This window comes from Oncorhynchus tshawytscha, linkage group LG26, assembly GCF_018296145.1.
Source record: "Oncorhynchus tshawytscha isolate Ot180627B linkage group LG26, Otsh_v2.0, whole genome shotgun sequence".
Taxonomy (NCBI): domain Eukaryota; kingdom Metazoa; phylum Chordata; class Actinopteri; order Salmoniformes; family Salmonidae; genus Oncorhynchus; species Oncorhynchus tshawytscha.
This window is the reverse complement of record NC_056454.1, coordinates 52,190,143-52,214,989: the sequence shown is the minus strand read 5'-3', so window position 1 is coordinate 52,214,989 and position 24,847 is coordinate 52,190,143. Positions and strand designations below refer to the sequence as shown.

Genomic DNA, 24,847 nt, shown 5'->3' with positions numbered 1-24,847 from the left:
ATGGTGGATGAGTCTGGATCCTCCTCTTCTGCCATGGTGGATGAGTCTGGATCCTCCTCTTCTGTCACGGTGGATGAGTCTGGATCCTCCTCTTCTGTCACGGTGGATGAGTCTGGATCCTTCTCTTCTGTCACGGTGGATGAGTCTGGATCCTTCTCTTCTGTCACGGTGGATGAGTCTGGATCCTTCTCTTCTGTCACGGTGGATGAGTCTGGATCCTTCTCTTCTGTCACGGTGGATGAGTCTGGATCCTTCTCTTCTGTCACGGTGGATGAGTCTGGATCCTCCTCTTCTGTCACGGTGGATGAGTCTGGATCTTTCCGGTTTCCCAATCAACAGTCTGGATCTTTCCGGTTTCCAGTCTAATAGAACACAGAGAGTTACCTGTCTAATAGAACACAGAGAGTTACCTGTCTAATAGAACACAGAGAGTTACCTGTCTAATAGAACACAGAGAGTTACCTGTCTAATAGAACACAGAGAGTTACCTGTCTAATAGAACACAGAGAGTTACCTGTCTAATAGAACACTGAGAGTTACCTGTCTAATAGAACACTGAGAGTTACCTGTCTAATAGAACACTGAGAGTTACCTGTCTAATAGAACACATAGAGTTACCTGTCTAATAGAACACATAGAGTTACCTGTCTAATAGAACACATAGAGTTACCTGTCTAATAGAACACAGAGAGTTACCTGTCTAATAGAACACATAGTTACCTGTCTAATAGAACACAGAGAGTTACCTGTCTAATAGAACACAGAGAGTTACCTGTCTAATAGAACACAGAGAGTTACCTGTCTAATAGAACACAGAGAGTTACCTGTCTAATAGAACACAGAGAGTTACCTGTCTAATAGAACACAGAGAGTTACCTGTCTAATAGAACACAGAGAGTTACCTGTCTAATAGAACACTGAGAGTTACCTGTCTAATAGAACACAGAGAGTTACCTGTCTAATAGAACACATAGAGTTACCTGTCTAATAGAACACATAGAGTTACCTGTCTAATAGAACACTGAGAGTTACCTGTCTAATAGAACACTGAGAGTTACCTGTCTAATAGAACACAGAGTTACCTGTCTAATAGAACACAGAGTTACCTGTCTAATAGAACACAGAGAGTTACCTGTCTAATAGAACACAGAGAGTTACCTGTCTAATAGAACACAGAGAGTTACCTGTCTAATAGAACACAGAGAGTTACCTGTCTAATAGAACACAGAGAGTTACCTGTCTAATAGAACACAGAGAGTTACCTGTCTAATAGAACACTGAGAGTATATATCTGTCAGGAGGAATGGGCCAAAATTCACCCAACTTATTGTAGGAAGCTTGTGGAAGGCTACCCGAAATGTTTGACCCAAGTTAAACAATTTGAAGGCAATGCTACCAAATACTAAATGAGTGTATGTAAACGTCTAACCCACTGGGAATGTGATGAAAGAAATAAAAGCTGAAATAAATCTTTCTCTCTACTATTATTCTGACATTTCACATTCTTAAAATAAAGTGGTGATCCTAACAGATGTGAGACAGGGATTTTTACTAGGATTAAATGTCAGGAATTGGTTAAATGTATTTGGCTAAGGTGTATGTAAACTTCCAACTTCAACTGTATCTATTAGAACACCGAGTGTTTTCGTTAATGGAATCCTCTTTAATGAAAATTCAGTTGAGTGTGGTTTACCGCAGGGCAGCCGGCTAGGGCCATTACTGTTTCCTGTTTTTACAAATGACCATCCACTGCCCTTGAATAAAGCCTGTGTGTCTATGTACGTTGATGACTCAACAGTATTCACCTCGACTACGACAGTAAAATAAATAACTGACACCCTTAACATAGAGCTCCAGTCAGTTTTAGAATGGGTAACTAGCAACAGACTGATGCTAAATATCTCAAAAACTTAAATCATCATTTTTGGAACAAATCACTCGCTCGACGCTGAACTATAATTGAATAATGTGGCTATTGAGCAAGTGAAGAAGTAAACTGCTGGGTGTAACCCTAGATAGCAAGCTGTCATGGTCAAAACATATATACTCAATGGTTGCTAAAATGGGAAGAGGTTTGTCCATGATAGAGCTTTGCCTTCTTGACATCTCAGTCGACCAGACAGGTCCTACAGGCCCTAGTTTTGTCGCACCTGGCATACTGCTGCCCGGCTGTGTTGTCATGTGTGGCAAAGGACGACACACTGTAGGTAAACTGCAGTTGGTCCAGAACAGAGCAGCACGTACTGCATTTAGATGTACACAGAGGGTGAAAATCAATGACATTCATGTTAATCTCTCCTGGCTCAAGGTTGAGGAGAGATGAACGGTATCACTATTGGTCTGGTGTTGGGAGGTACTGAACTGTCTGTTGAAGCAGTTGGCACACAGACACTCATCAGTACAAAACAAAACATGCAACCAGAGGTCTCTTCACAGTCCCCGGGTACAGAACAGCGGCTGGGAAACGCACAGTGTTAAAGAGGTATTAGGTTATTGCATTTGAGCTCCTAGAGTTTGTGGCTCTCCTTTTTTATTTCAAGTGTTCTGAAAACACCTCGGCTAAACAGGTGGGGGTTTCTTTCGCCTCCAGAGAAGCCATTGGAGTCAACATGGGCCAGCATCCCTGTAGAAGGCTTTTACAGACAAGTTGACTAACAGAAACATACCTAAATCAGTGAAATGTCTGCACCCCCCCCCCCCTGTTAAAAGTCGTTTAGCCTTCTCTGACTGTAGACTACAGGGCATTTTTTTATATTGCGGTTTAGGGTGGAGTGTAGGCCTCAGATGTTCACTTTATCACATAGGCTAAAATCGGACGGTTACTGATTTTAGCAATTGTGGTCGGTTGCGGGTGAACAAATAGCTGACCTGCCCACCACAAGGCGTGTGTCTATTTAGCCTCTCCCCATCAGGGCTGACTGAACTGAATTCGTTCATCTCCACTCGACTCTCGCAGCGCGACAAAACGTCTTCAATTTGGACACCAGGCGTGTTTGTAGGTTAAATGCTCTACTAAAAAAAAAAAAGCTGTTAGAATTGTAAGTATATGCATGTCCCTTAAGGTCCTTGTGTAATTGTAATGTGATATTGTACCCCCTAGCCCCGCCCCTAGCCCCGCCCCCAGCCCCGCCCCTAGCTCGATTGTCCATTGTTTGTAATCTATGTATGCTTGTGTTCCCTCGTGTGCTTTATGTATTGATTTGTTGTTAGTTTAAAAAATAAATTTAAAAAAACAGGCGTGTCCGTAATAGCCTCTTCCGGGAGATCCTCCTCTTCCTGACGTCGTCGCGTAGCTACCGTTCTGGGAGGCGGAAGGGGGGGGGGTTATTTGAAGAAAAGCGAAGAGATTGTTGTCAACAACACGGGTTTCTAACACTGCCCTGGCGAATTTCACAAAAAAAATAACAAGATGTCAGATACAGTAAGTGTTAATAACTATTAACCTATAACAGTTATCAACCAAACAGTACATTTTACAACACGAGTGAGTCACAAAACTTATAGCAGTTCGCCCAGACCGCTAACAATGTTTAACCACCATGGTAGCTGTCGTGTTAGCAGCTAACGTTAGCCTCAGACAAATACATTGCTGCTAGTTAGATAGTAGCTAGATAACTTTTAACTAGGTAGTTAAAGCGGTGGGCTCATTATAGTTTTTGTGATTTTAGCTAGTTAGCCAAGTTAGTTTTCATCTAGAGGACGTAAATACCCAACTTTAGCTATATTGTTTCGGCTGAAGTGAAGAGTTTTGAGAGGGGACAGCAGGTCCATTGTTAGTAATGCATATCGTTGCATCACCATGTTTCCATCCAACCCTTTTATGCGAGAGTAAAGTGCATGACGGGCCTGATGGAAACTACTTTTTTTTCCCCTAGTAAACTTTCCAAATGTCGACAAAACAACATATGTTAGAAAAGATTAGATTATTCTTTTTTTTTTTATCAGTAAAATTAATTATGTGATAAATTTAGGTGGAAACGCTTTTATGCGCAAATATTCACACAACCATCACACAACTTAAGTTAACTTTGTGTGGATCGGAAAGCGTGTAGTTTATTAGGCTACAGATTAAATCAATTATGATGAACTTCGAGGGGTGGTGAAAGTGCAAGGTGATGAGTTTGCCTCTTTCAAATAAACATTGAGGGTCTTATTCTGGTGACTTGATCATCAATGCTTGGCTGCCATTTAAAAAAAAAAATTAAAATAATATTGCTCTATTGTCCATAATCTCATAATGTAGGCAATACATGTGCCCCCCCCTAGCCAACAGCATGCAGATACTTAAACAATAAGGCACGGGAGGGTGTGGTATATGGCCAATATACCACGGCTAAGGGCTGTTCTTAGGCCTGCAACCTGCCATGATATATCAGACCTGGTAAATGGTCTGATATTTAAGTATGCAAGTCAGTTAAGAACACGTTCTTATTTACAATGAAGGCCTACCGATACCATGGCTGTCAGCCAATTAGCATTCAGGGCTCAAACAACCCAGTTTCTAAAGTACTTTATACCATGGCATTGTTGAATACTCATATCTGATTGGCTTGAAGGGCATTCCAGAGTGTACAGGCAGAGGGGGTGTGGTATAGGGCCAAAATACCATGCCTAGCTAAAGGCTGTTCTTAAGCACAATGTGCCTGGACACAGCCCTTAGCTGCGGTATATTGGCCATATACCACAACCGCCCAGAGATGCCTTATTGCTATTATAAACTGGTTACAAACTTAATTAAAACAAAAAACATTTTTTGGGTCATATCTGTGGTATACGGTCTGATATGGCCCTAGTTTTGTTGCACCTGGGCTACTGTTCAGTCGTGTGGTCAGGTGCCATAAAGAGGGACGTAAGACAATTGCAATTGTCTCAGAACAGGGAAGCACAGTTGGCCCTTGGATGTACACAGAGATCTAATATTAATAATATGCATGTCAATCTCTCCTGCCTCAAAGTGGAGGAGAGATTGACTTCATCACTACTTGTCTTTATGAGAGGTATTGACTTGTTGAATACACAGAGCTGTCTGTCTAAACTACTAGCACACAGCTCAGACACCCATGACTACCCTACAAGACATGCCACAAGAGGACTCTTCATAGTCCCCAAGTCCAGAACAGACTATGGGAGGTGCACAGTACTACATAGAGCCATGACTACATGGAACTCTATTCCACAGTACTACATAGAGCCATGACTACATGGAACTCTATTCCACAGTACCACATAGAGCCTTGACTACATGGAACTCTATTCCACAGTACTACATAGAGCCATGACTACATGGAACTCTATTCCACAGAACTACATAGAGCCGTGACTACATGGAACTCTATTCCACAGTACTACATAGAGCCATGACTACATGGAACTCTATTCCACAGAACTACATAGAGCCATGACTACATGGAACTCTATTCCACAGAACTACATAGAGCCGTGACTACATGGAACTATGTGACGGCTGTCAGGCATTCAGTGCTCCAACCACCTAGTTTATAATTCCCTTTATAAACTGGGTGGTTCTAGCCCTGAATGATGATTGGTTGACAGCTGTGTTAAATGAGATCAGCCATTCAGGGCTCCAACCACCTAGTTTATAATTCCCTTTATAAACTGGGTGGTTCTAGCCCTGAATGATGATTGGTTGACAGCTGTGTTAAATGAGATCGTATACCATGGGTATGACAAAACATTTATTTTTTATGTTTTAATTATGTTTTTAGGGGGAGGGGCTTGGGGGTGTGTGGGTGGGGCAGGGGAGGGGCTTGTGTGTATAAATGGAAAGGTGCACAGAAGGATTGAAGGAGACCAGACCAAAAAGACTAATTAGCTAGCTATGTTATCTGTAATTCCCTTCCCCATAACGCTCCTTTGCCCAGAGATAGATAATGTTATCAAACTGTCAACAACATACTGTGATGATGTTTCCTATAAAGGAAAGAGCTCACAACTTATTTGAGGATTTATGACCTGGTCCATTATAGAAACAAAAGCCATTGGGCGATAACGTCTGCAGACCAAACTAAAACAGTAACCGTTGTGTTAAAATACAATTCCAGCTTCATGTCCTTTCTCTTGAAGGACACGAAACCTTCAGGTCAGGATGCAGGAGACCAAAAAGATGGAGAGTATATCAAACTGAAAGTGATCGGTCAGGTAAGAAGAAGTTTGGAGAAGGAGAATTATGGTGACGATGCTGGTGAAAAGTAGCTCTGTGAGTTTACACAGCTAGGATGGTTTATCACAGTCAATTATTTATCCCATTTTATATCAGTTGACCTACAATTTGAAATGTTTTAACTTGGAATCTATTCATTCTTTTCCAACCTCAGGACAACAGTGAAATTCACTTCAAAGTGAAAATGACGACCCATCTGAAGAAGCTGAAGGAATCTTATAGCCAGAGACAGGTAACAATCGCATCTTATTCGCAACGTCACTTAAGGTTTTCTGGCCGTTCTTAGTGAGCAACTAGTTTTTGTGAGTGAGTGTCAAATGGAACCCTATTCCCTATGTAGTGCACTACTTTTGACCAAGGCCCATAGGGATACTATATAGGGAATAGGGAGCCATTTGGCATCTAGTATAAAGTAGTGCACTCTATAAGGAATAGGGAGCCAATTGGGACTCACACTGTGTGCCCCTTACCCAACGCTGTGTGCCCCTTACCCAACGCTGTGTGCCCCTTACCCAACGCTGTGTGCCCCTTACCCAACGCTGTGTGCCCCTTACCCAACGCTGTGTTTTCACTCAGCGTTTCTTTCCTCCTCTCTCTGTAGGGTGTTCATATGAGTACCTTACGGTTTCTATTTGAGGGACAAAGAATCTCAGACAACCACACTCCAAAAGAGGTAGCTATGCTTCCTGTTATTCTGTCTGACCCATAGCCACATCATTTAGCCTCTTCCTGGTTGGGTTCTGTTGTTCTGTCTGACCCATAGCCACGTCATTCTGTCTGACCCATAGCCACGTCATTCTGTCTGACCCATAACCACGTCATTCTGTCTGACCCATAGCCACGTCATTCTGTCTGACCCGTAGCCACGTCGTTCTGTCTGACCCGTAGCCACGTCGTTCTGTCTGACCCGTAGCCACGTCGTTCTGTCTGATCCGTAGCCACGTCGTTCTGTCTGACCCGTAGCCACGTCGTTCTGTCTGACCCGTAGCCACGTCGTTCTGTCTGACCCGTAGCCACGTCGTTCTGTCTGACCCGTAGCCACGTCATTCTGTCTGACCCGTAGCCACGTCATTCTGTCTGACCCGTAGCCACGTCATTCTGTCTGACCCATAGCCACGTCATTCTGTCTGACCATAGCCACATCTTTTAGCCTCTTCCTGGTTGGGTTCTGTTGTTCTGTCTGACCCATAGCCACGTCATTCTGTTTGACCCATAGCCACATCATTCTGTTTGACCCATAGCCACATCTTTTAGCCTCTTCCTGGTTGGGTTCTGTTGTTCTGTCTGATCCATAACCCATCTTTTAGCCTCTTCCTGGTTGGGTTCTGTTGTCATTCTGTTTGACCCATAGCCACATCATTTAGCCTCTTCATGGTTGGGTTCTGTTGGGTTCTGTCTGACCCGTAGCCACGTCATTCTGTCTGACCCATAGCCACGTCATTCTGTCTGCTCCATAGCCACGTCATTCTGTCTGACCCATAGCCACGTCATTCTGTCTGACCCATAGCCACGTCATTCTGTCTGACCCATAGCCACGTCATTCTGTCTGACCCATAACCACGTCATTCTGTCTGACCCGTAGCCACGTCATTCTGTCTGACCCATAGCCACGTCGTTCTGTCTGACCCATAGCCACGTCATTCTGTCTGACCCATAGCCACGTCATTCTGTCTGACCCATAGCCACGTCATTCTGTCTGACCCATAGCCACGTCATTCTGTCTGACCCATAGCCACGTCATTCTGTCTGACCCATAGCCACGTCATTCTGTCTGACCCATAGCCACGTCATTCTGTCTGACCCATAGCCACGTCATTTAGCCTCTTCATGGTTGTGTTCTGTCTGACCCATAGCCACATCATTTAGCCTCTTCCTGGTTGGGTTCTGTTGTTCTGTCTGACCCATAGCCACATCATTTAGCCTCTTCCTGGTTGGGTTCTGTTGTGTTCTGTCTGATCCATATCCTTGCAGGACCTGGTGGTTTGGGTATCAAGCCTCCTCTGGTTTAAAGGAAAGATTCACCCATTATAAATGTTATGTTGTTCATCTCTAAGTGATGTTCTATCGAGTCCCAGGGTGATTTCATGTTTTCTTGGTGTATCTGAGCCGTTCCAGCAGGCAGAAATTTGGCCGGGGGTGAAAATTGCACCATATGAGCCCAATACTGATTATTTCCATCCATTAATTGGTATTGAGAGCAATCACATCAGCTCTTTCGCTCATAATTGGGCAAAAGATCAGAACTGGGCTGCCTTTGTAATCACCGCTATTGTGTCTCCATCTAAACATCTCTGTCCTCCCTATCTCTTGTAGCTGGGGATGGAAGACGAGGACGTCATCGAGGTCTATCAGGAACAGACTGGAGGACTTCGGAATAATTAGTCTTCCTGGATTTAACTTTTTTGTTGTTGATGATAATATTGTATTTTATATTTGTACAATTACTGAGTGATTTGTTTGGCTTTGTGTTCCTCTCAGTGGTAGAGATCTCTGCCAGAGAGGAGAGAATAATTGTCTGATACATCTCATGTTCTCTTATCGTCACCTGGTCTGTTTGTGCTGTTTTGAAAATTCCTATGAAGGCGTGACTGTAGGAGTTGGCAAGACGGCACAAACAGGGTCTGAATGCATTTCAGAGTAGGATTGCTGATCGGAGATCAGTTTTGGGTATTTAAACAAAAAAAAGTCAGCAGACAAGACTTTTTTTTTTTACCTTGTCAGCTCGGGGATTCGATCCAGTACCCTTTTGGTTACTGGCCCAACGCTCTAACCACTAGGCTACCCTGCCGCCCCATTGACCAAATGGACAAGGGGGACCTGATCCTAGATCAGCACTCCTACTGCTTGATGTTTACGGCCACCGGAACAAGGTTACTATGGTCCAGACGTGGTCCATCAGAAGACTCATTGGTTGGATAGATGACATCAGAATGATAGTGTTTCTTCAGACCCCCACCCCCTAGCTTCAGTTTGGTTAATTGCCCTCCGTCCCCATATCTTTCGACAGTATATATTTTTACTAGCTATAGATCCATACCATTTATTGAAGATCCAGGTAACGGCCAAAGTAAAGGAAACACTAACATCGTGTCTTTAATAGAGAGTGTTGGGTGACCACCAGCCAGAACAGCTTCAACGCACCATGACATAGATACTACAAGTGTCTGGGACTCTATTGGAGGGATGCCACACCGTTCTTTCTTAAGGAATTCCATCGTTTGGTGTTTCTTTGTTGGCGGTGGTGGAAAACGTCTCGGGCGCCGCTCCAGAATCTCCCGTCAGTGTTCCATCGGGTTGAGATCTGGTGACCTGAGATGGTGGTGGTATATGGGTTTTATCATTTTAATACTCAAATTATTCAGTGACCTCTCAAGCCCTGTGGATGGGTTCATTGTCATCCTATGGAGGGCATGGTCATGGTAGCCAAAATAATGGCCATGCTCAGCATTTTTTTTCCCCCGTGACCCTAAGCATGATGGGATGTTAATTGCTTAATTAATTTGGGAACAACACCTGTGTGGAAGCACCTGCTTTCAATATACTTTGTATCCCGTCATTTACTCAGGTGTTTTGGCAGTTACCTGTAGCTAGCATGCCACTGTTAATTCCCAACTTCAGGTCTGTGTGTTATCCAGTTGTTACTTTACAGGTGGCATGTAATACGACGTCACTAATGTCTCCTCCTCGGTTCATTCAAAGCGCTTGTCTTCAGTAACACACCAGGGGTATTTAATAACCAAGTTCTCATTCACTTCTCTTTCTGTTAGAGAACTTGTAAAATACCTTACTAAAGGGCTCTGTTCAATCTGCATCGTCGAAGTTCAGCTTTACACAATATAAAGACAACGTTCCCCGCTTTATCGGAGACTTGTGCAGCTTTTACCGAGAATCATGTCGTCGGCTCAACCGGAGAGACTTCATTCCCGGTAAACGCTGCACATGTCCTCGGCTCAACCGGAGAGACTTCATTCCCGGTAAACGCTGCACATGTCCTCGGCTCAACCGGAGAGACTTCATTCCCGGTAAACGCTGCACATGTCCTCGGCTCAACCGGAGAGACTTCATTCCCGGTAAACGCTGCACATGTCCTCGGCTCAACCTTACTGTACGTTAATCTGAGCTGTGTAGTACTCTGTAGTACTGATTACTGTACACTGAGTACGTTAAAGGCCCAGTGCACATTTTTCTTTGTTCTGTATATATATTTCCACACTGAGGTTGGATTAATATTGTGAAAATAATGATAATGCTCTTTTAGTGTAAGAGCTGATTGGAAAGACCGCCCACTTGAAATTCCAGCCTGTTTTTGTTTTGGTGGGATGGAGTTTTGACCTAGTAAATTAGTTATTAGACCTGAAATGAGAGTTTCAAACCTCTGCCAATAGTTTTCAATGTTCCCCTCCCCACTCAGACCCTCTCTGCCAATAACAGCTAGGTTCCCTCCCCACTCAGACCCTCTCTGCCAATAACAGCTAGGTTCCCTCCCCACTCACAACCTCTCTACCAATAACAGCTAGGTTCCCTCCCCACTCAGACCCTCTCTGCCAATAACAGCTAGGTTCCCTCCCCACTCAGACCCTCTCTGCCAATAACAGCTAGGTTCCCTCCCCACTCAGACCCTCTCTGCCAATAACAGCTAGGTTCCCTCCCCACTCAGACCCTCTCTACCAATAACAGCTAGGTTCCCTCCCCACTCAGACCCTCTCTGCCAATAACAGCTAGGTTCCCTCCCCACTCAGACCCTCTCTGCCAATAACAGCTAGGTTCCCTCCCCACTCAGACCCTCTCTGCCAATAACAGCTAGGTTCCCTCCCCACTCAGACCCTCTCTGCCAATAACAGCTAGGTTCCCTCCCCACTCAGACCCTCTCTACCAATAACAGCTAGGTTCCCTCCCCACTCAGACCCTCTCTGCCAATAACAGCTAGGTTCCCTCCCCACTCAGACCCTCTCTGCCAATAACAGCTAGGTTCCCTCCCCACTCAGACCCTCTCTGCCAATAACAGCTAGGTTCCCTCCCCACTCAGACCCTCTCTGCCAATAACAGCTAGGTTCCCTCCCCACTCAGACCCTCTCTGCCAATAACAGCTAGGTTCCCTCCCCACTCAGACCCTCTCTGCCAATAACAGCTAGGTTCCCTCCCCACTCACAACCTCTCTGCCAATAACAGCTAGGTTCCCTCCCCACTCAGACCCTCTCTGCCAATAACAGCTAGGTTCCCTCCCCACTCAGACCCTCTCTGCCAATAACAGCTAGGTTCCCTCCCCACTCAGACCCTCTCTGCCAATAACAGCTAGGTTCCCTCCCCACTCAGACCCTCTCTGCCAATAACAGCTAGGTTCCCTCCCCACTCAGACCCTCTCTGCCAATAACAGCTAGGTTCCCTCCCCACTCAGACCCTCTCTGCCAATAACAGCTAGGTTCCCTCCCCACTCAGACCCTCTCTGCCAATAACAGCTAGGTTCCCTCCCCACTCAGACCCTCTCTGCCAATAACAGCTAGGTTCCCTCCCCACTCAGACCCTCTCTGCCAATAACAGCTAGGTTCCCTCCCCACTCAGACCCTCTCTGCCAATAACAGCTAGGTTCCCTCCCCACTCAGACCCTCTCTGCCAATAACAGCTAGGTTCCCTCCCCACTCAGACCCTCTCTGCCAATAACAGCTAGGTTCCCTCCCCACTCAGACCCTCTCTGCCAATAACAGCTAGGTTCCCTCCCCACTCAGACCCTCTCTGCCAATAACAGCTAGGTTCCCTCCCCACTCAGACCCTCTCTGCCAATAACAGCTAGGTTCCCTCCCCACTCAGACCTCTCTGCCAATAACAGCTAGGTTCCCTCCCCACTCAGACCCTCTCTGCCAATAACAGCTAGGTTCCCTCCCCACTCAGACCCTCTCTGCCAGTAACAGCAAGGTTCCCTCCCCACTCAGACCCTCTCTGCCAATAACAGCTAATTATTTTTATTTCCCCACTCAGACCCTCTCTGCCAATAACAGCTAGGTTCCCTACCCCACTCAGACCCTGCTCTGCCAATAACAGCTAGGTTCCCTCTTTTGTCAGAAATCTGCCAATAACAGCTAGGTTCCCTCCCCACATCAGACCCTCTCTGCCAATAACAGCTAGGTTCCCTCCCCACTCAGACCCTCTCTGCCAATAACAGCTAGGTTCCCTCCCCACTCAGACCCTCTCTGCCAATAACAGCTAGGTTCCCCTCCTCCACTCACACCACTCCTAGACAGTCATTGCAAAATTCTTGCTTGAGCAATTGCTCTTTGCTGAGAAGCTAATTATTTTTATTTTTTAAAACAATTTTTAATTAAAAAACAATCACAGTTAGGGACTCCATTGTTACCCTGAACTGATTTTGACATTGCCTTACAACCTTACATCTATGTTCTCTTTTGTAAAAAATGACTGGTAAATGTAACATTGACATACCTTTCAATCCCACAAAACCCATCACTGTTGTACTTATTCATGGCAGGATAAAGGCTGTGAGTTCCCAGTTTTAATTCTGACAAACCTTGTATAGCAAAAGTTAGCATCGTACACAGTTCGTATTTTCTAAAAGAAAATAATGTATTCAAATGTTACCCCTCTTGTATATTTTGTATACGTCTTTTTTTAAATATATTTTATTTGAGTAAGACCGTTTTTTAAATTGTATTATTGCACGGCATCTCATGTTATTAGTTGTCTCAATTCAGGAGGGGAAACCACGATATGCAGTTTTGGGTATGCTGTACGTGGATGATCAGTTTGGGTGTGCTGTACGTGGATGATCGTACCTAAAGCTACTCAGATATATGCTCTTCTCCTCAGCTGAAGCAAAGCAGGGGTCAAGCCTCAAATGACCTACACGATTTTCTTCATAATGCATTTTATACAAGGCTATGTAGAATTTTATGGGTTGCCAGATTGGAGAAAAAGTACACATTTTTTGTTTTGCTTTTGGTGTCGATGAAGGTGTTTGATTGGGGAATGGAGATACATTTTTATGATGGGGAATTTATAATGTACACAAACACACTCACTTTGTTTGTACTCATGTTATAGCCAACTCTTGACTTTTTGTATGAATTATTTTTTATAAAATGTTTGTATCTAGTTGTCATGTATTCATTATGTTTAACTGGTTAAATGTTTGTAGTTTGAATGTTTCAGTAAGGATTAACACACGGTTAAATAGTCGTAAATCACTGCTTCATTTAGCTTTTGGTATATTTGGCGTTTTATACAGTCTGTATTTCACTGAAGAAAGCAATGCAATAAATGGTAAGAAATGCTCATTCTGAAGCCATTCGGATGTGGGTTTCACAGCCCGATAATACAGGGATGTGGGTTTCACAGACCGATAATACAGGGATGTGGGTTTCACAGCCCGATAATACGGATGCAAGTTATATCACCTTAAGGGTTTATTTTGTAACCTCTGGGGTATAACATGTTGTGGCAAAGTGGTATAGGAGAGTCTGACATACAGTGGGGCAAAAAAGTATTTAGTCAGCCACCAATTGTGCAAGTTCTCCCACTTAAAAATATGAGAGGCCTGTAATTTTAATCATAGGTACACTTCAACTATGACAGACAAAATGAGGGGGAAAAAATCCAGAAAATCACATTGTAGGATTTTTAAGGAATTTATTTGCAAATTATGGTGGAAAATAAGTATTTGGTCACCTACAAACAAGCAAGATTTCTGGCTCTCACAGACCAATAAATTCTTCTTTAAGAGGCTCCTCTGTCCTCCACTCGTTACCTGTATTAATGGCACCTGTTTGAACTTGTTATCAGTATAAAAGACACCTGTCCACAACCTCAAACAGTCACACTCCAAACTCCACTGGCCAAGACCAAAGAGCTGTCAAATGACACCAGCAACAAAATTGTAGACCTGCACCAGGCTGGGAAGACTGAATCTGCAATAGGTAAGCAGCTTGGTTTGAAGAAATCAACTGTGGGGGCAATTATTAGGAAATGGAAGACATACAAGACCACTGATAATCTCCCTCGATCTGGGGCTCCACGCAAGATCTCACCCCGTGGGGTCAAAATGATCACAAGAACGGTGAGCAAAAATCCCAGAACCACACGGGGGGACCTAGTGAATGACCTGCAGAGAGCTGGGACCAAAGTAACAAAGCCTACAAAGTAACAAAGCCTAAGTAACACTACGCCGCCAGGGACTCAAATCCTGCAGTGCAAGACGTGTCCCCCTGCTTAAGCCAGTACATGTCCGTCTGAAGTTTGCTAGAGAGCATTTGGATGATCCAGAAGAAGATTGGGAGAATGTCATATGGTCAGATGAACCCAAAATATAACGTTTTGGTAAAAACTAAACTCGTCGTGTTTGGAGGACAAAGAATGCTGAGTTGCATCCAAAGAACACCATACCTACTGTGAAGCATGGGGGTGGAAATATCATGCTTTGGGGCTGTTTTTCTGCAAAGGGACCAGGACGACTGATCCGTGTAAAGGAAAGAATGAATGGGGCCATGTATCGTGAGATTTTGAGTGAAAACCTCCTTCCATCAACAAGGGCATTGAAGATGAAACGTGGCTGGATCTTTCAGCATGACAATGATCCCAAACACACCGCCCGGGCAACGAAGGAGTGGCTTCGTAAGAAGCATTTCAAGGTCCTGGAGTGGCCTAGCCAGTCTCCAGATCTCAAACCCATAGAAAATCTTTGGAGGGAGTTGAAAGTCCGTGTTGCCCAGCAACAGCCCCAAAACATCACTGCTCTAGAGGAGATCTGCATGAAGGAGTGGGCCAAAATACCAGCAACAGTGTGTGAAAACCTTGTAAAGACTTACAGAAAACGTTTGACCTCTGTCATTGCCAACAAAGGGTATATAACAAAATATTGATATAAACTTTTGTTATTGACCAAGTACTTATTTTCCATCATAATTTGCAAATAAATTCATTAAAAATCCTACAATGTGATTTTCTGGATTTCTTTTTCTAATTTTGTCTGTCATAGTTGAAGTGTACCTATGATGAAAATTACAGGGCTCTCTCATCTTTTTAAGTGGGAGAACTTGCACAATTGGTGGCTGACTAAATACTTTTTTGCCCCACTGTATATACAGTGACAAATAAACGTTGATTTGATTTATATGACTCGTCCAGTAGTCCAACAGAACAGGTCCTGTTTAGAAGTCCAGACAGTTGTAGTCCAACAGAACAGGCCCTGTTTAGAAGTCCAGACAGTTGTAGTCCAACAGAACAGGCCCTGTTTAGAAGTCCAGACAGTTGTAGTCCAACAGAACCGGCCCTGTTTAGAAGTCCAGAAGTTTTAGAAGAAGCGTACAAATTGCATCTCATTTTCGTTTCAGTATCTGCCAGTGAGACTGAAGAATAAGATAACTGTGATCGAAACAAACATTTTTTATTTCATACCAGAGCTGTCAGTTTTAATCTTGTTTTTATTAATACTCTATTAGCTGGTAGTTGGTCATTTATTACCCAAGGTCAAATCTGACACGCGCCAAACTGCAGATAGGTGGCGCCAACGTATCAGGAAGTGACAAAAATCCATGTTGATTTTAAGGTCAAAAGAAAATTAAGACGGCATTGGAAAGGTCAATCACACCACAGATTTAATCTACATAAATGAAAAGGTCAATCAGGCCATGTTGGACACGGCCCAACAAACCTATGTAGGTTGTGCTTCTACCATGATAATGGGACTGTTTCAGGTCATTTCAGGCCATGTTGGACATGCCCCAACAAACCTTGACTCACCTTTTTATATTCCCTCGCTGACATCAAGACTCATTATAGATGTGGTTTAATTGATCATAGTACAAGCTCATTATAGATGTGGTTTAATTGATTATAGTCCAGACTGGTTATAGATATGTCTTAATTGATTATAGTCCAGACTGGTTATAGATATGTCTTAATTGATTATAGTCCAGACTGGTTATAGATATGTCTTAATTGATCATAGTCCAGACTGGTTATAGATCAATTAAGACATATCTATCTAGAGGCGCTACTAAAAAAAATGGAACCCTGGATTTCTTAATCCGGCCCTGAGCCTCACTGCTTGTTATTGTAAACAGACCGTCACTGCTTGTTACTGTAAACAGACCCTAACTAACTTGTTGTTGTAAACAGACCCTAACTAACTTGTTACTGTAAACAGACCCTAACTAACTTGTTACTGTAAACAGACCCTAACTGCTTGTTATTGTAAACAGACCTTCACTGCTTGTTATTGTAAACAGACCCTAACTAACTTGTTATTGTAAACAGACCCTAACTACCTTGTTATTGTAAACAGACCCTAACTAACTTGTTACTGTAAACAGACCGTCACCGCTTGTTATTGTAAACAGACCCTAACTAACTTGTTATTGTAAACAGACCGTCACTGCTTGTTATTGTAAACAGACCCTAACTAACTTGTTACTGTAAACAGACCGTCACCTTGTTATTGTAAAAAGACCCTAACTAACTTGTTACTGTAAACAGACCGTCACTGCTTGTTATTGTAAACAGACCCTAACTATTTGTTACTGTAAACAGACCCTAACTAACTTGTTATTGTAAAAAGACCGTCACTGCTTGTTACTGTAAACAGACCCTAACTAAGTTGTTACTGTAAACAGACCGTCACCGCTTGTTATTGTAAACAGACCCTAACTAACTTGTTACTGTAAACAGACCGTCACTGCTTGTTACTGTAAACAGACCGTCACTGCTTGTTATTGTAAACAGACCCTAACTATTTGTTACTGTAAACAGACCCTAACTAACTTGTTATTGTAAAAAGACCGTCACTGCTTGTTACTGTAAACAGACCCTAACAGTTGTTACTGTAAACAGACCGTCACTGCTTGTTATGTAAACAGACCCTAACTGACCCTGCTATTCCCTCCAGGGCAAGGCTATCAAACAAGCTCAGTACATGTGCAGCTATTCCCTCCGGACCAGGAGTCTTGCTATCCCAAACAAGCCCTTTGAGGACAATACAGTGCAGACACGGAGGGCGGGGCAGGTAAGACATTGTTACTGTAAACAGACCGTCACTGCTTGTTACTGTAAACAGTGAATTACGTGAATTACGCCCCCCCTTTTTGGTCTATGTTCCTTTTTGATAAACGGTATGTACAGTGCCTTGCGAAAGTATTCGCCCCCCTTGAACTTTGCGACCTTTTGCCATATTTCAGGCTTCAAACATAAAGATATAAAACTGTATTTTTTTGTGAAGAATCAACAACAAGTGGGACACAATCATGAAGTGGAACGACATTTATTGGATATTTCAAAAAAAAATTAACAAATCAAAAACTGAAAAATTGGGCGTGCAAAATTATTCAGCCCCTTTACTTTTAGTGCAGCAAACTCTCTCCAGAAGTTCAGTGAGGATCTCTGAATGATCCAATGTTGACCTAAATGACTAATGATGATAAATACAATCCACCTGTGTGTAATCAAGTCTCCGTATAAATGCACCTGCACTGTGATAGCCTCAGAGGTCCGTTAAAAGCGCAGAGAGCATCATGATCACTCATTGGTCAGACTCACAAGCATTTCGCTACTCAACGTTAACATCTGCTAACCTAACGACAAATAAAATTTGATTTGATTTGATTTGATTTGATTTAGAGGTCCGTTAAAAGCGCAGAGAGCATCATGAAAGGAACACACCAGGCAGGTCCGAGATACTGTTGTGAAGAAGTTTAAAGCTGGATTTGGATACAAAAAGATTTCCCAAGCTTTAAACATCCCAAGGAGCACTGTGCAAGCGATAATATTGAAATGGAAGGAGTATCAGACCACTGCAAATCTACCAAGACCTGGCCGTCCCTCTAAACTTTCAGCTCATACAAGGAGAAGACTGATCAGAGATGCAGCCAAGAGGCCCATGATCACTCTGGATGAACTGCAGAGATCTACAGCTGAGGTGGGAGACTCTGTCCATAGGACAACAATCAGTCGTATATTGCACAAATCTGGCCTTTATGGAAGAGTGGCAAGAAGAAAGCCATTTCTTAAAGATATCCATAAAAAGTGTTTAAAGTTTGCCACAAGCCACCTGGGAGACACACCAAACATGTGGAAGAAGGTGCTCTGGTCAGATGAAACCAAAATTGAAATTTTGCCAACAATGCAAAATGTTAAGTTTGGCGTAAAAGCAACACAGCTCATCACCCTGAACACACCATCCCCACTGTCAAACATGGTGGTAGCAGCATCATGGTTTGGGCCTGCTTTTCTTCAGCAGGGACAGGGAAGATGGTTAAAATTGATGGGAAGATGGATGGAGCCAAATACAGGACCATTCTGGAAGAAAACCTGATGGAGTCTGCAAAAGACCTGAGACTGGGATGGAGATTTGTCTTCCAACAAGACAATGATCCAAAACATAAAGCAAAATCTACAATGGAATGGTTCAAAAATAAACATATCCAGGTGTTAGAATGGCCAAGTCAAATCCAGACCTGAATCCAATTGAGAAGCTGTGGAATGAACTGAAAACTGCTGTTCACAAATGCTCTCCATCCAACCTCACTGAGCTCGAGCTGTCTTGCAAGGAGGAATGGGAAAAAATTTCAGTCTCTCGATGTGCAAAACTGATAGAGACATACCCCAAGCGACATACAGCTGTAATCGCAGCAAAAGGTGGCGCTACAAAGTATTAACTTAAGGGGGCTGAATAATTTTGCACGCCCAATTTTTCAGTTTTTGATTTGTTAAAAAAGTTTGAAATATCCAATAAATGTCGTTCCACTTCATGATTGTGTCCCACTTGTTGTTGATTCTTCACAAAAAATACAGTTTTATATCTTTATGTTTGAAGCCTGAAATGTGGCAAAAGGTCGCAAAGTTCAAGGGGGCCGAAAACTTTCGCAAGGCACTGTATATATAATATACTTTTTGATAAACGGTATGTATTCTTCATCGGTGTTGTTTTGTTTATTTCCTCTAAACTGAAGACCAAAGAGATGATTGTGGACTACAGGAAAAGGAGGACCGAGCACGCCCCCATTCTCATCAGCACGCCCCCATTCTCATCAAAGGTGCTGTAGTGGAGCAGGTTGAGAGCATCAAGTTCCTTGGTGTCCACATCACCAACAAACTATCATGGTCCAAATACAGCTGCACCATCAAGAGCATCCTAACTGGTTGCATCACTGCCTGGTATGGCAACTGCTCGGCCTCCGACCCCAAGGCACTACAGAGGGTAGTGCATACGGCCCAGTACATCACTGGGCCGTTGGGAGAACAATAGACTCAGCTATTAGAAATATCACATAGAACAGTAATGATGGTCTGTCTATCAGGCTGATAGGCTGATTGTTCTAATTAAGATGCTGATAGGCTGCTTGTTCTAATTAAGATGCTGATAGGCATTATTAAGTAGGTCATGTTAAACACTTAGCACAGAATATTTTTGACCAACCTTTAATTATTCATACCTCCTCAATTCCCAACTTGGGAGATAAAACACATGTTTTTTTTTACTGGGGGACCAGTGGGTTAACTGCCTTGTTCAGGGGCAGAACGGCAGATGTTTACCTTGTCAGTTTAGGGATTCCAACGCTCTAACCACTAGGCTACCTGTCTCCTCTACCCACTAGGCTACCTGCCTCCTCTAACCACTAGGCTACCTGCCTCCTCTAACCACTAGGCTACCTGCCTCCTCTAACCACTAAGGCTACCTGCCTCCTCTAACCACTAGGCTGCCTGCCTCCTCTAACCACTAGGCTACCTGCCTCCCTCCTCTAACCACTAGGCTACCTGCCTCCTCTAACCACTAGGCTACCTGCCTCCTCTAACCACTAGGATACCTCCTCTAACCACTAGACTACCTGCCTCCCTCCTCTAACCACTAGGCTACCTGCCTCCTCTAACCACTAGGCTACCTGCCTCCTCTAACCACTAGGATACCTCCTCTAACCACTAGGATACCTCCTCTAACCACTAGGATACCTCCTCTAACCACTAGGCTACCTGCCTCCTCTAACCACTAGGCTACCTGCCTCTAACCACTAGGATACCTCCTCTAACCACTAGGATACCTCCTCTAACCACTAGGATACCTCCTCTAACCACTAGGCTACCTGCCTCCTCTAACCACTAGGATACCTCCTCTAACCACTAGGCTACCTGCCTCCCTCCTCTAACCACTAGGCTACCTGCCTCCTCTAACCACTAGGCTACCTGCCTCCTCTAACCACTAGGATACCTCCTCTAACCACTAGGATACCTCCTCTAACCACTAGGATACCTGCTGCCCCGTTCCAAACGTCCAAGTCTCGTTGCAGGGGGCGGCACTTTGGAGTGGACACCCACCTGTCTCAATCAATGAGAGGAGATTTTAAATAGACCAAGATGGTGGCATACACACTGTTGGGTAACTGCATTTTTCACGCATCATGTTCAAACGTGAGGCGTGGGAAAAAAAAGCTAATATCGGTACCAGGACTTGAATGGGATTTGCGTCCACAAATGCTAAAACATTAGCATTTGTAAACCGTGCCAGGGAAACTAAACCACAGCATGGATTGCTGTCCTACCTCCATAGACTGCTTACAGGGTAAGAGTGAACCTTTCCCTTAAATCATCGACTTACAAACTATTCTCATAGGCTACACATTGACCATAAAAGCAAGACATTTAAAAAATAATAATAATAATAATTTTAATCCGTGAAATTGTACATGTAGCCTACAAACCGTTTACAGCATTAAAAAGCATTTGTAAAAAAATGTATTTTTATCCAAAATAGATTTAATTTTTTGAAGAAAAAAAATATATGTTTTTACAAGATATGTATACTGCAGTAGCTGGCATAATTCCACTGCTACACACATGCATATTCTATCCCATCTCTAAATGCAATGTCTGTCAGTCATACTGTGCCACAAAAATATGCATGATTGTCACTGGTTGGCTGTGAATGTCAAACAAATATGCAGTATAAATTCATCAGGTCAAACGTGTTCTGTCTTCAACTGAAGCCAGTAGCGTTATATGATGTCGTCGTAGCTCTATAGTGTGAATAGGCTCATTCATTGTATAAAATTGTTACAGGATCACCTCTGTAATGAAAAACACTTTCTTACAAACACCCAGGGGCTCTACATGATTCAGAATTTGCCGGTACCGATACGTTAGGAACGATTCGTTTCTCCGTATTCCTCTTCAGATGATCATTGCACAATAAAGTGTCCGTATGAGCTTGTTTTCGTAACAACAACCCTGGGATCTAGGAAACCACAATGGCTTTTTATTGGCTCCTGAAAGGATTCTGATCGTTCAGTTCGGCAGGGGGCGGGGCTGCAGGGGGGCGGGGCTGCACGAGCCACAGACCCCCGTATTGAACTCATCATAGGTCTTACTCCATGCGTTATGTCCTGCTCCCAAATGGCACCCTACTCCCTTACTAGTGCACTACTATATGGGCCCTGGCCAAAAGCAGTGCACTAAATAGGGCGTAGGGTGCCATTTGGGACACCGTCTATTATATTATCATTCCCTGGTTGCTGGTACTCGGTCTGTCATTGATGTTCATACTGTCGTTTCTCCCTGGTTGCTGGTACTCGGTCTGTCATTGATGTTCATACTGTCGTTTCTCCCTGGTTGCTGGTACTCGGTCTGTCATTGATGTTCATACTGTCGTTTCTCCCTGGTTGCTGGTACTCGGTCTGTCATTGATGTTCATACTGTCGTTTCTCCCTCGTTGCTGGTACGCAGTCTCTTATAGAACCTGCGCCATGACTGCAGTGTTTTGCCTGACCATATCCAAAACCCGGAGGTGATGCCGACAATCAAAGTCATCAAATACTTGATCATGAAGACAGTAAAGTCTGGGGTCATGAGCGCAAAATTGTTTGGTGGACAAGGCACAGCAAACCTTTTACAGATCTGTGTATGCCACGTTTTCTCCCACTGTTCACGGAACGCCTGCTCGTAGAAGTAGCAGGCTATGATGATCGTGGCAGGAACGGTGTAGAGGACACTGAACACTCCGATCCGAACCATAAGCTTCTCCAGCTTCTCCGTCTTGGTTCCGTCGTGTTTCATGATAGTTCTGATCCGGAACAGAGAGACAAATCCTGCGAGAAGGAACGACGTCCCTATAAACAAGTAGACAAAAAGAGGTGCCAGAACAAAACCACGCAAGGAATCCACACTGTTGATGCCCACATAACACACCCCTGTGAGTAGATCTCCATCCACCTGTCCCATGGCCAGGATGGTAATCGTTTTAACAGCGGGTACAGCCCAGGCAGCGAGGTGGAAATAAGGAGAGTTGGCCTCAATGGCTTCATGCCCCCACTTCATACCGGCAGAGAGGAACCATGTGAAGGACAGAATCACCCACCATATAGAGCTGGCCATGCCGAAGAAATACACAATCATAAAGAGAATTGTACAGCCCTCCTTCTTAGTTCCCTGAGCTACAGTCTTATAACCAGTATCCTTGAATTTATCAATACACACCACTTTATCCTCTAAGATGAACCCGGCGGCGTAGGCAGTGGCCACCATGAAGTAACAGCCGGAGAGGAAGATGATAGGCCTCTCCGGGTAGCAGAACCGTCTCATGTCCACTAGATAGGTCAGCACTGTGAACAGGGTGCTCACACAGCACAGAATGGACCAGATCCCGACCCAGAGCCGGCCAAACTTCACCTCCTCCTCCCGAAAATACATCAACCCGTTGGGCTTGGTGGGCTCGCAAGGCGCGCCGCAGTCCTTAACCCCCATAAAATAGTAGTTCAGATAGTTGGGCACCTGCAGTTGTAGCGGGCAGGAGAACTCCTGTTGCTGACTCGGTCGACCCATATTGGGGGGTAGAGTCATGAGCTCAGGAAGGTAGGGTGTTGGGTACGAGGTGGGGCTACCAGTGTCCGAGGTGTTTTGACCCACACAGATCTCTCCCGCTCCGTGGATGGGGAAGTTCTCACAGCGGAGCCTCTCCGGCCACTGGAAACCGAACTTATTCATCAGGGCCTCGCAGCCTTGTCTCGCCCGCTCACACAAGGACCTGCACGGCGGGATCGCCTGCTCGAGGACCGTACAGACCGGCGCGTACATAGAACACAGGAAGAACTTCAGGTCCATGGAACACTGGACCTTGACGAGCGGGTAGAACTGGTGCACCTCAAGCCCGGCGTCTTCCTGGTTCGTGTGACCGAGGAGATTCGGCATGATGGTCTGGTTATAGGCGATGTCCGTACAGAGGGGTATGGAGATGGGCTGGCAGAAGCCGTGTTCGGGTATAGAGATGCCCTTCTCACCGTGGTACTGGCCTGGACACAACGGGAAAAGCGCACACAAGATCACCAGCGCACAACGCGCCGTACCTGCCCAATGAGCCGATTCCACCATAGTTAAAATAAAAACATTGAATAAAATCCTAAATGTAAAAAAATGTTCCTTTTCAAAAACTCGAGTTTCATATATACCAGAAAAATGATCTCTTACATATAAAACGGTTTTCGCTTTTCTGTCTCGAGCCTAAACTGCTTGTACAAGTTCACAAAACCGTGCGCATGGTCTCCGTATTCTCATGACTTCTTGGTCTCAGGTCTTTGTAAATAGCTGTAGAAAAAGGTACTCATTTGCGTTAGAAAAATGTACTCCTTTGCGTTTCCTTCTCGGGATCAACAGCTTAAAAAGTAATTCACTGTCTCCTTAGTTAAAATGAAGGTTCCATAGCGCGCATCTTCTCGCTTGTGTTGGAGATTGTTACGCATGTAAATGTATTAAATATTGTTAAATTAAAGTTGCAGTTTTCTTATCGTGCACACTGTCCATAGCGTTGCCTTGCTGGACACTACAAAGTTGGAGCTGTGTCACACAAAAGAGCACACGATGATGTGACGTCGGTTTCTAGTTACCCCTCATTCACAAGCCACAATGTAAGGGCGGGGCGCCTGAAAACCATGGGGTCTCCCGACTAATCACAGGGTTTGTTTTCCTTTGCGTCTCCTTCCTGATTGGATTGAGGGAATTATGGCAAACGGGTTGTTTAATCACTTTTTATCCCCCTTTTTTTATTTTTTTATTTTATTAAACTTAAAAAGCCCATTCCTGAAGTATTTTTGGTGCATAATCTCAAATCTAAATCTAATTTTATTTGTCACATGCTTCATAGAAAACAAATGTAGATTTAACAGTGAAATGCTGCTGATTTATGGGTCCATTTACAACAGAGTTAAAGATGAAAGATTAAAATGCAAATAGATAACATGGTTATATACAGGGAGAAAATATAACATGGCTATATACAGGGAGAAGTCAATAACATGGTTATATATAGGGAGAAGTCAATAAAATGGTAATATACAGGGAGTAGAGATAACATGGTTATATACAGGGAGTAGTCAATAACATGGTTATATACAGGGAGTAGTCAATAACATGGTTATATACAGGGAGTAGTCAATAACATGGTTATATACAGGGAGTAGTCAATAACATGGTTATATACAGGGAGTAGTCAATAACATGGTTATATACAGGGAGTAGTCAATAACATGGTTATATACAGGGAGTAGTCAATAACATGGTTATATACAGGGAGTAGTCAATAACATGGTTATATACAGGGAGTAGTCAATAACATGGTTATATACAGGGAGTAGTCAATAACATGGTTATATACAGGGAGTAGTCAATAACATGGTTATATACAGG

General features: G+C 43.8%; 3 protein-coding genes across 5 annotated transcripts; 2 read left to right on the top strand and 1 right to left on the bottom strand.

The window, feature by feature from the left end:
- LOC121840982 (minor curlin subunit-like) lies at positions 1-366 on the top strand. The gene has a single exon (XM_042306388.1). It carries the CDS (start codon positions 1-3, stop codon positions 364-366), a length of 366 nt encoding a protein of 121 aa, XP_042162322.1.
- A 2,796-nt stretch (positions 367-3,162) lies between these two features.
- On the top strand, positions 3,163-10,508 carry LOC112239588 (small ubiquitin-related modifier 1). 3 transcript variants are annotated; one of them, XM_042306819.1, is made up of 5 exons: positions 3,169-3,421; positions 6,063-6,159; positions 6,336-6,413; positions 6,783-6,854; positions 8,495-10,508. In XM_042306819.1, the coding sequence occupies exons 2-5, from the start codon at positions 6,067-6,069 to the stop codon at positions 8,561-8,563; spliced, it is 312 nt and encodes a 103-aa protein (XP_042162753.1). In that variant the 5' UTR covers positions 3,169-3,421; positions 6,063-6,066; the 3' UTR covers positions 8,564-10,508. The 3 variants fall into 3 exon arrangements, with proteins under 3 accessions (XP_042162755.1, XP_042162753.1, XP_042162754.1); XM_042306820.1 differs by having other exon boundaries at positions 3,174-3,421; positions 6,085-6,159; XM_042306821.1 differs by lacking the exon at positions 6,783-6,854 and having other exon boundaries at positions 3,163-3,421.
- Positions 10,509-21,676: 11,168 nt separating this feature from the next.
- fzd7a (frizzled class receptor 7a) lies at positions 21,677-24,010 on the bottom strand. The gene has a single exon (XM_024408031.2). The coding sequence runs from the start codon at positions 23,534-23,536 to the stop codon at positions 21,860-21,862; it is 1,677 nt and encodes a 558-aa protein (XP_024263799.1). The 5' UTR covers positions 23,537-24,010; the 3' UTR covers positions 21,677-21,859.
- Between the last annotated feature and the right edge of the window lie 837 nt (positions 24,011-24,847).

Excerpts from the sequence above, each read along its gene's own strand:
- LOC112239588 (XM_042306819.1), top strand. The coding sequence starts at position 6,067 with ATGTCCTTTCTCTTGAAGGACACGAAACCTTCAGGTCAGGATGCAGGA. Across the intron at positions 6,160-6,335 it reads AACTGAAAGTGATCGGTCAG|GACAACAGTGAAATTCACTT; the intron begins GTAAGAAGAAGT and ends TTCCAACCTCAG. Across the intron at positions 6,414-6,782 it reads AATCTTATAGCCAGAGACAG|GGTGTTCATATGAGTACCTT; the intron begins GTAACAATCGCA and ends CTCTCTCTGTAG.
- LOC121840982 (XM_042306388.1), top strand. The coding sequence starts at position 1 with ATGGTGGATGAGTCTGGATCCTCCTCTTCTGCCATGGTGGATGAGTCT.
- fzd7a (XM_024408031.2), bottom strand. The coding sequence starts at position 23,536 with ATGGTGGAATCGGCTCATTGGGCAGGTACGGCGCGTTGTGCGCTGGTG.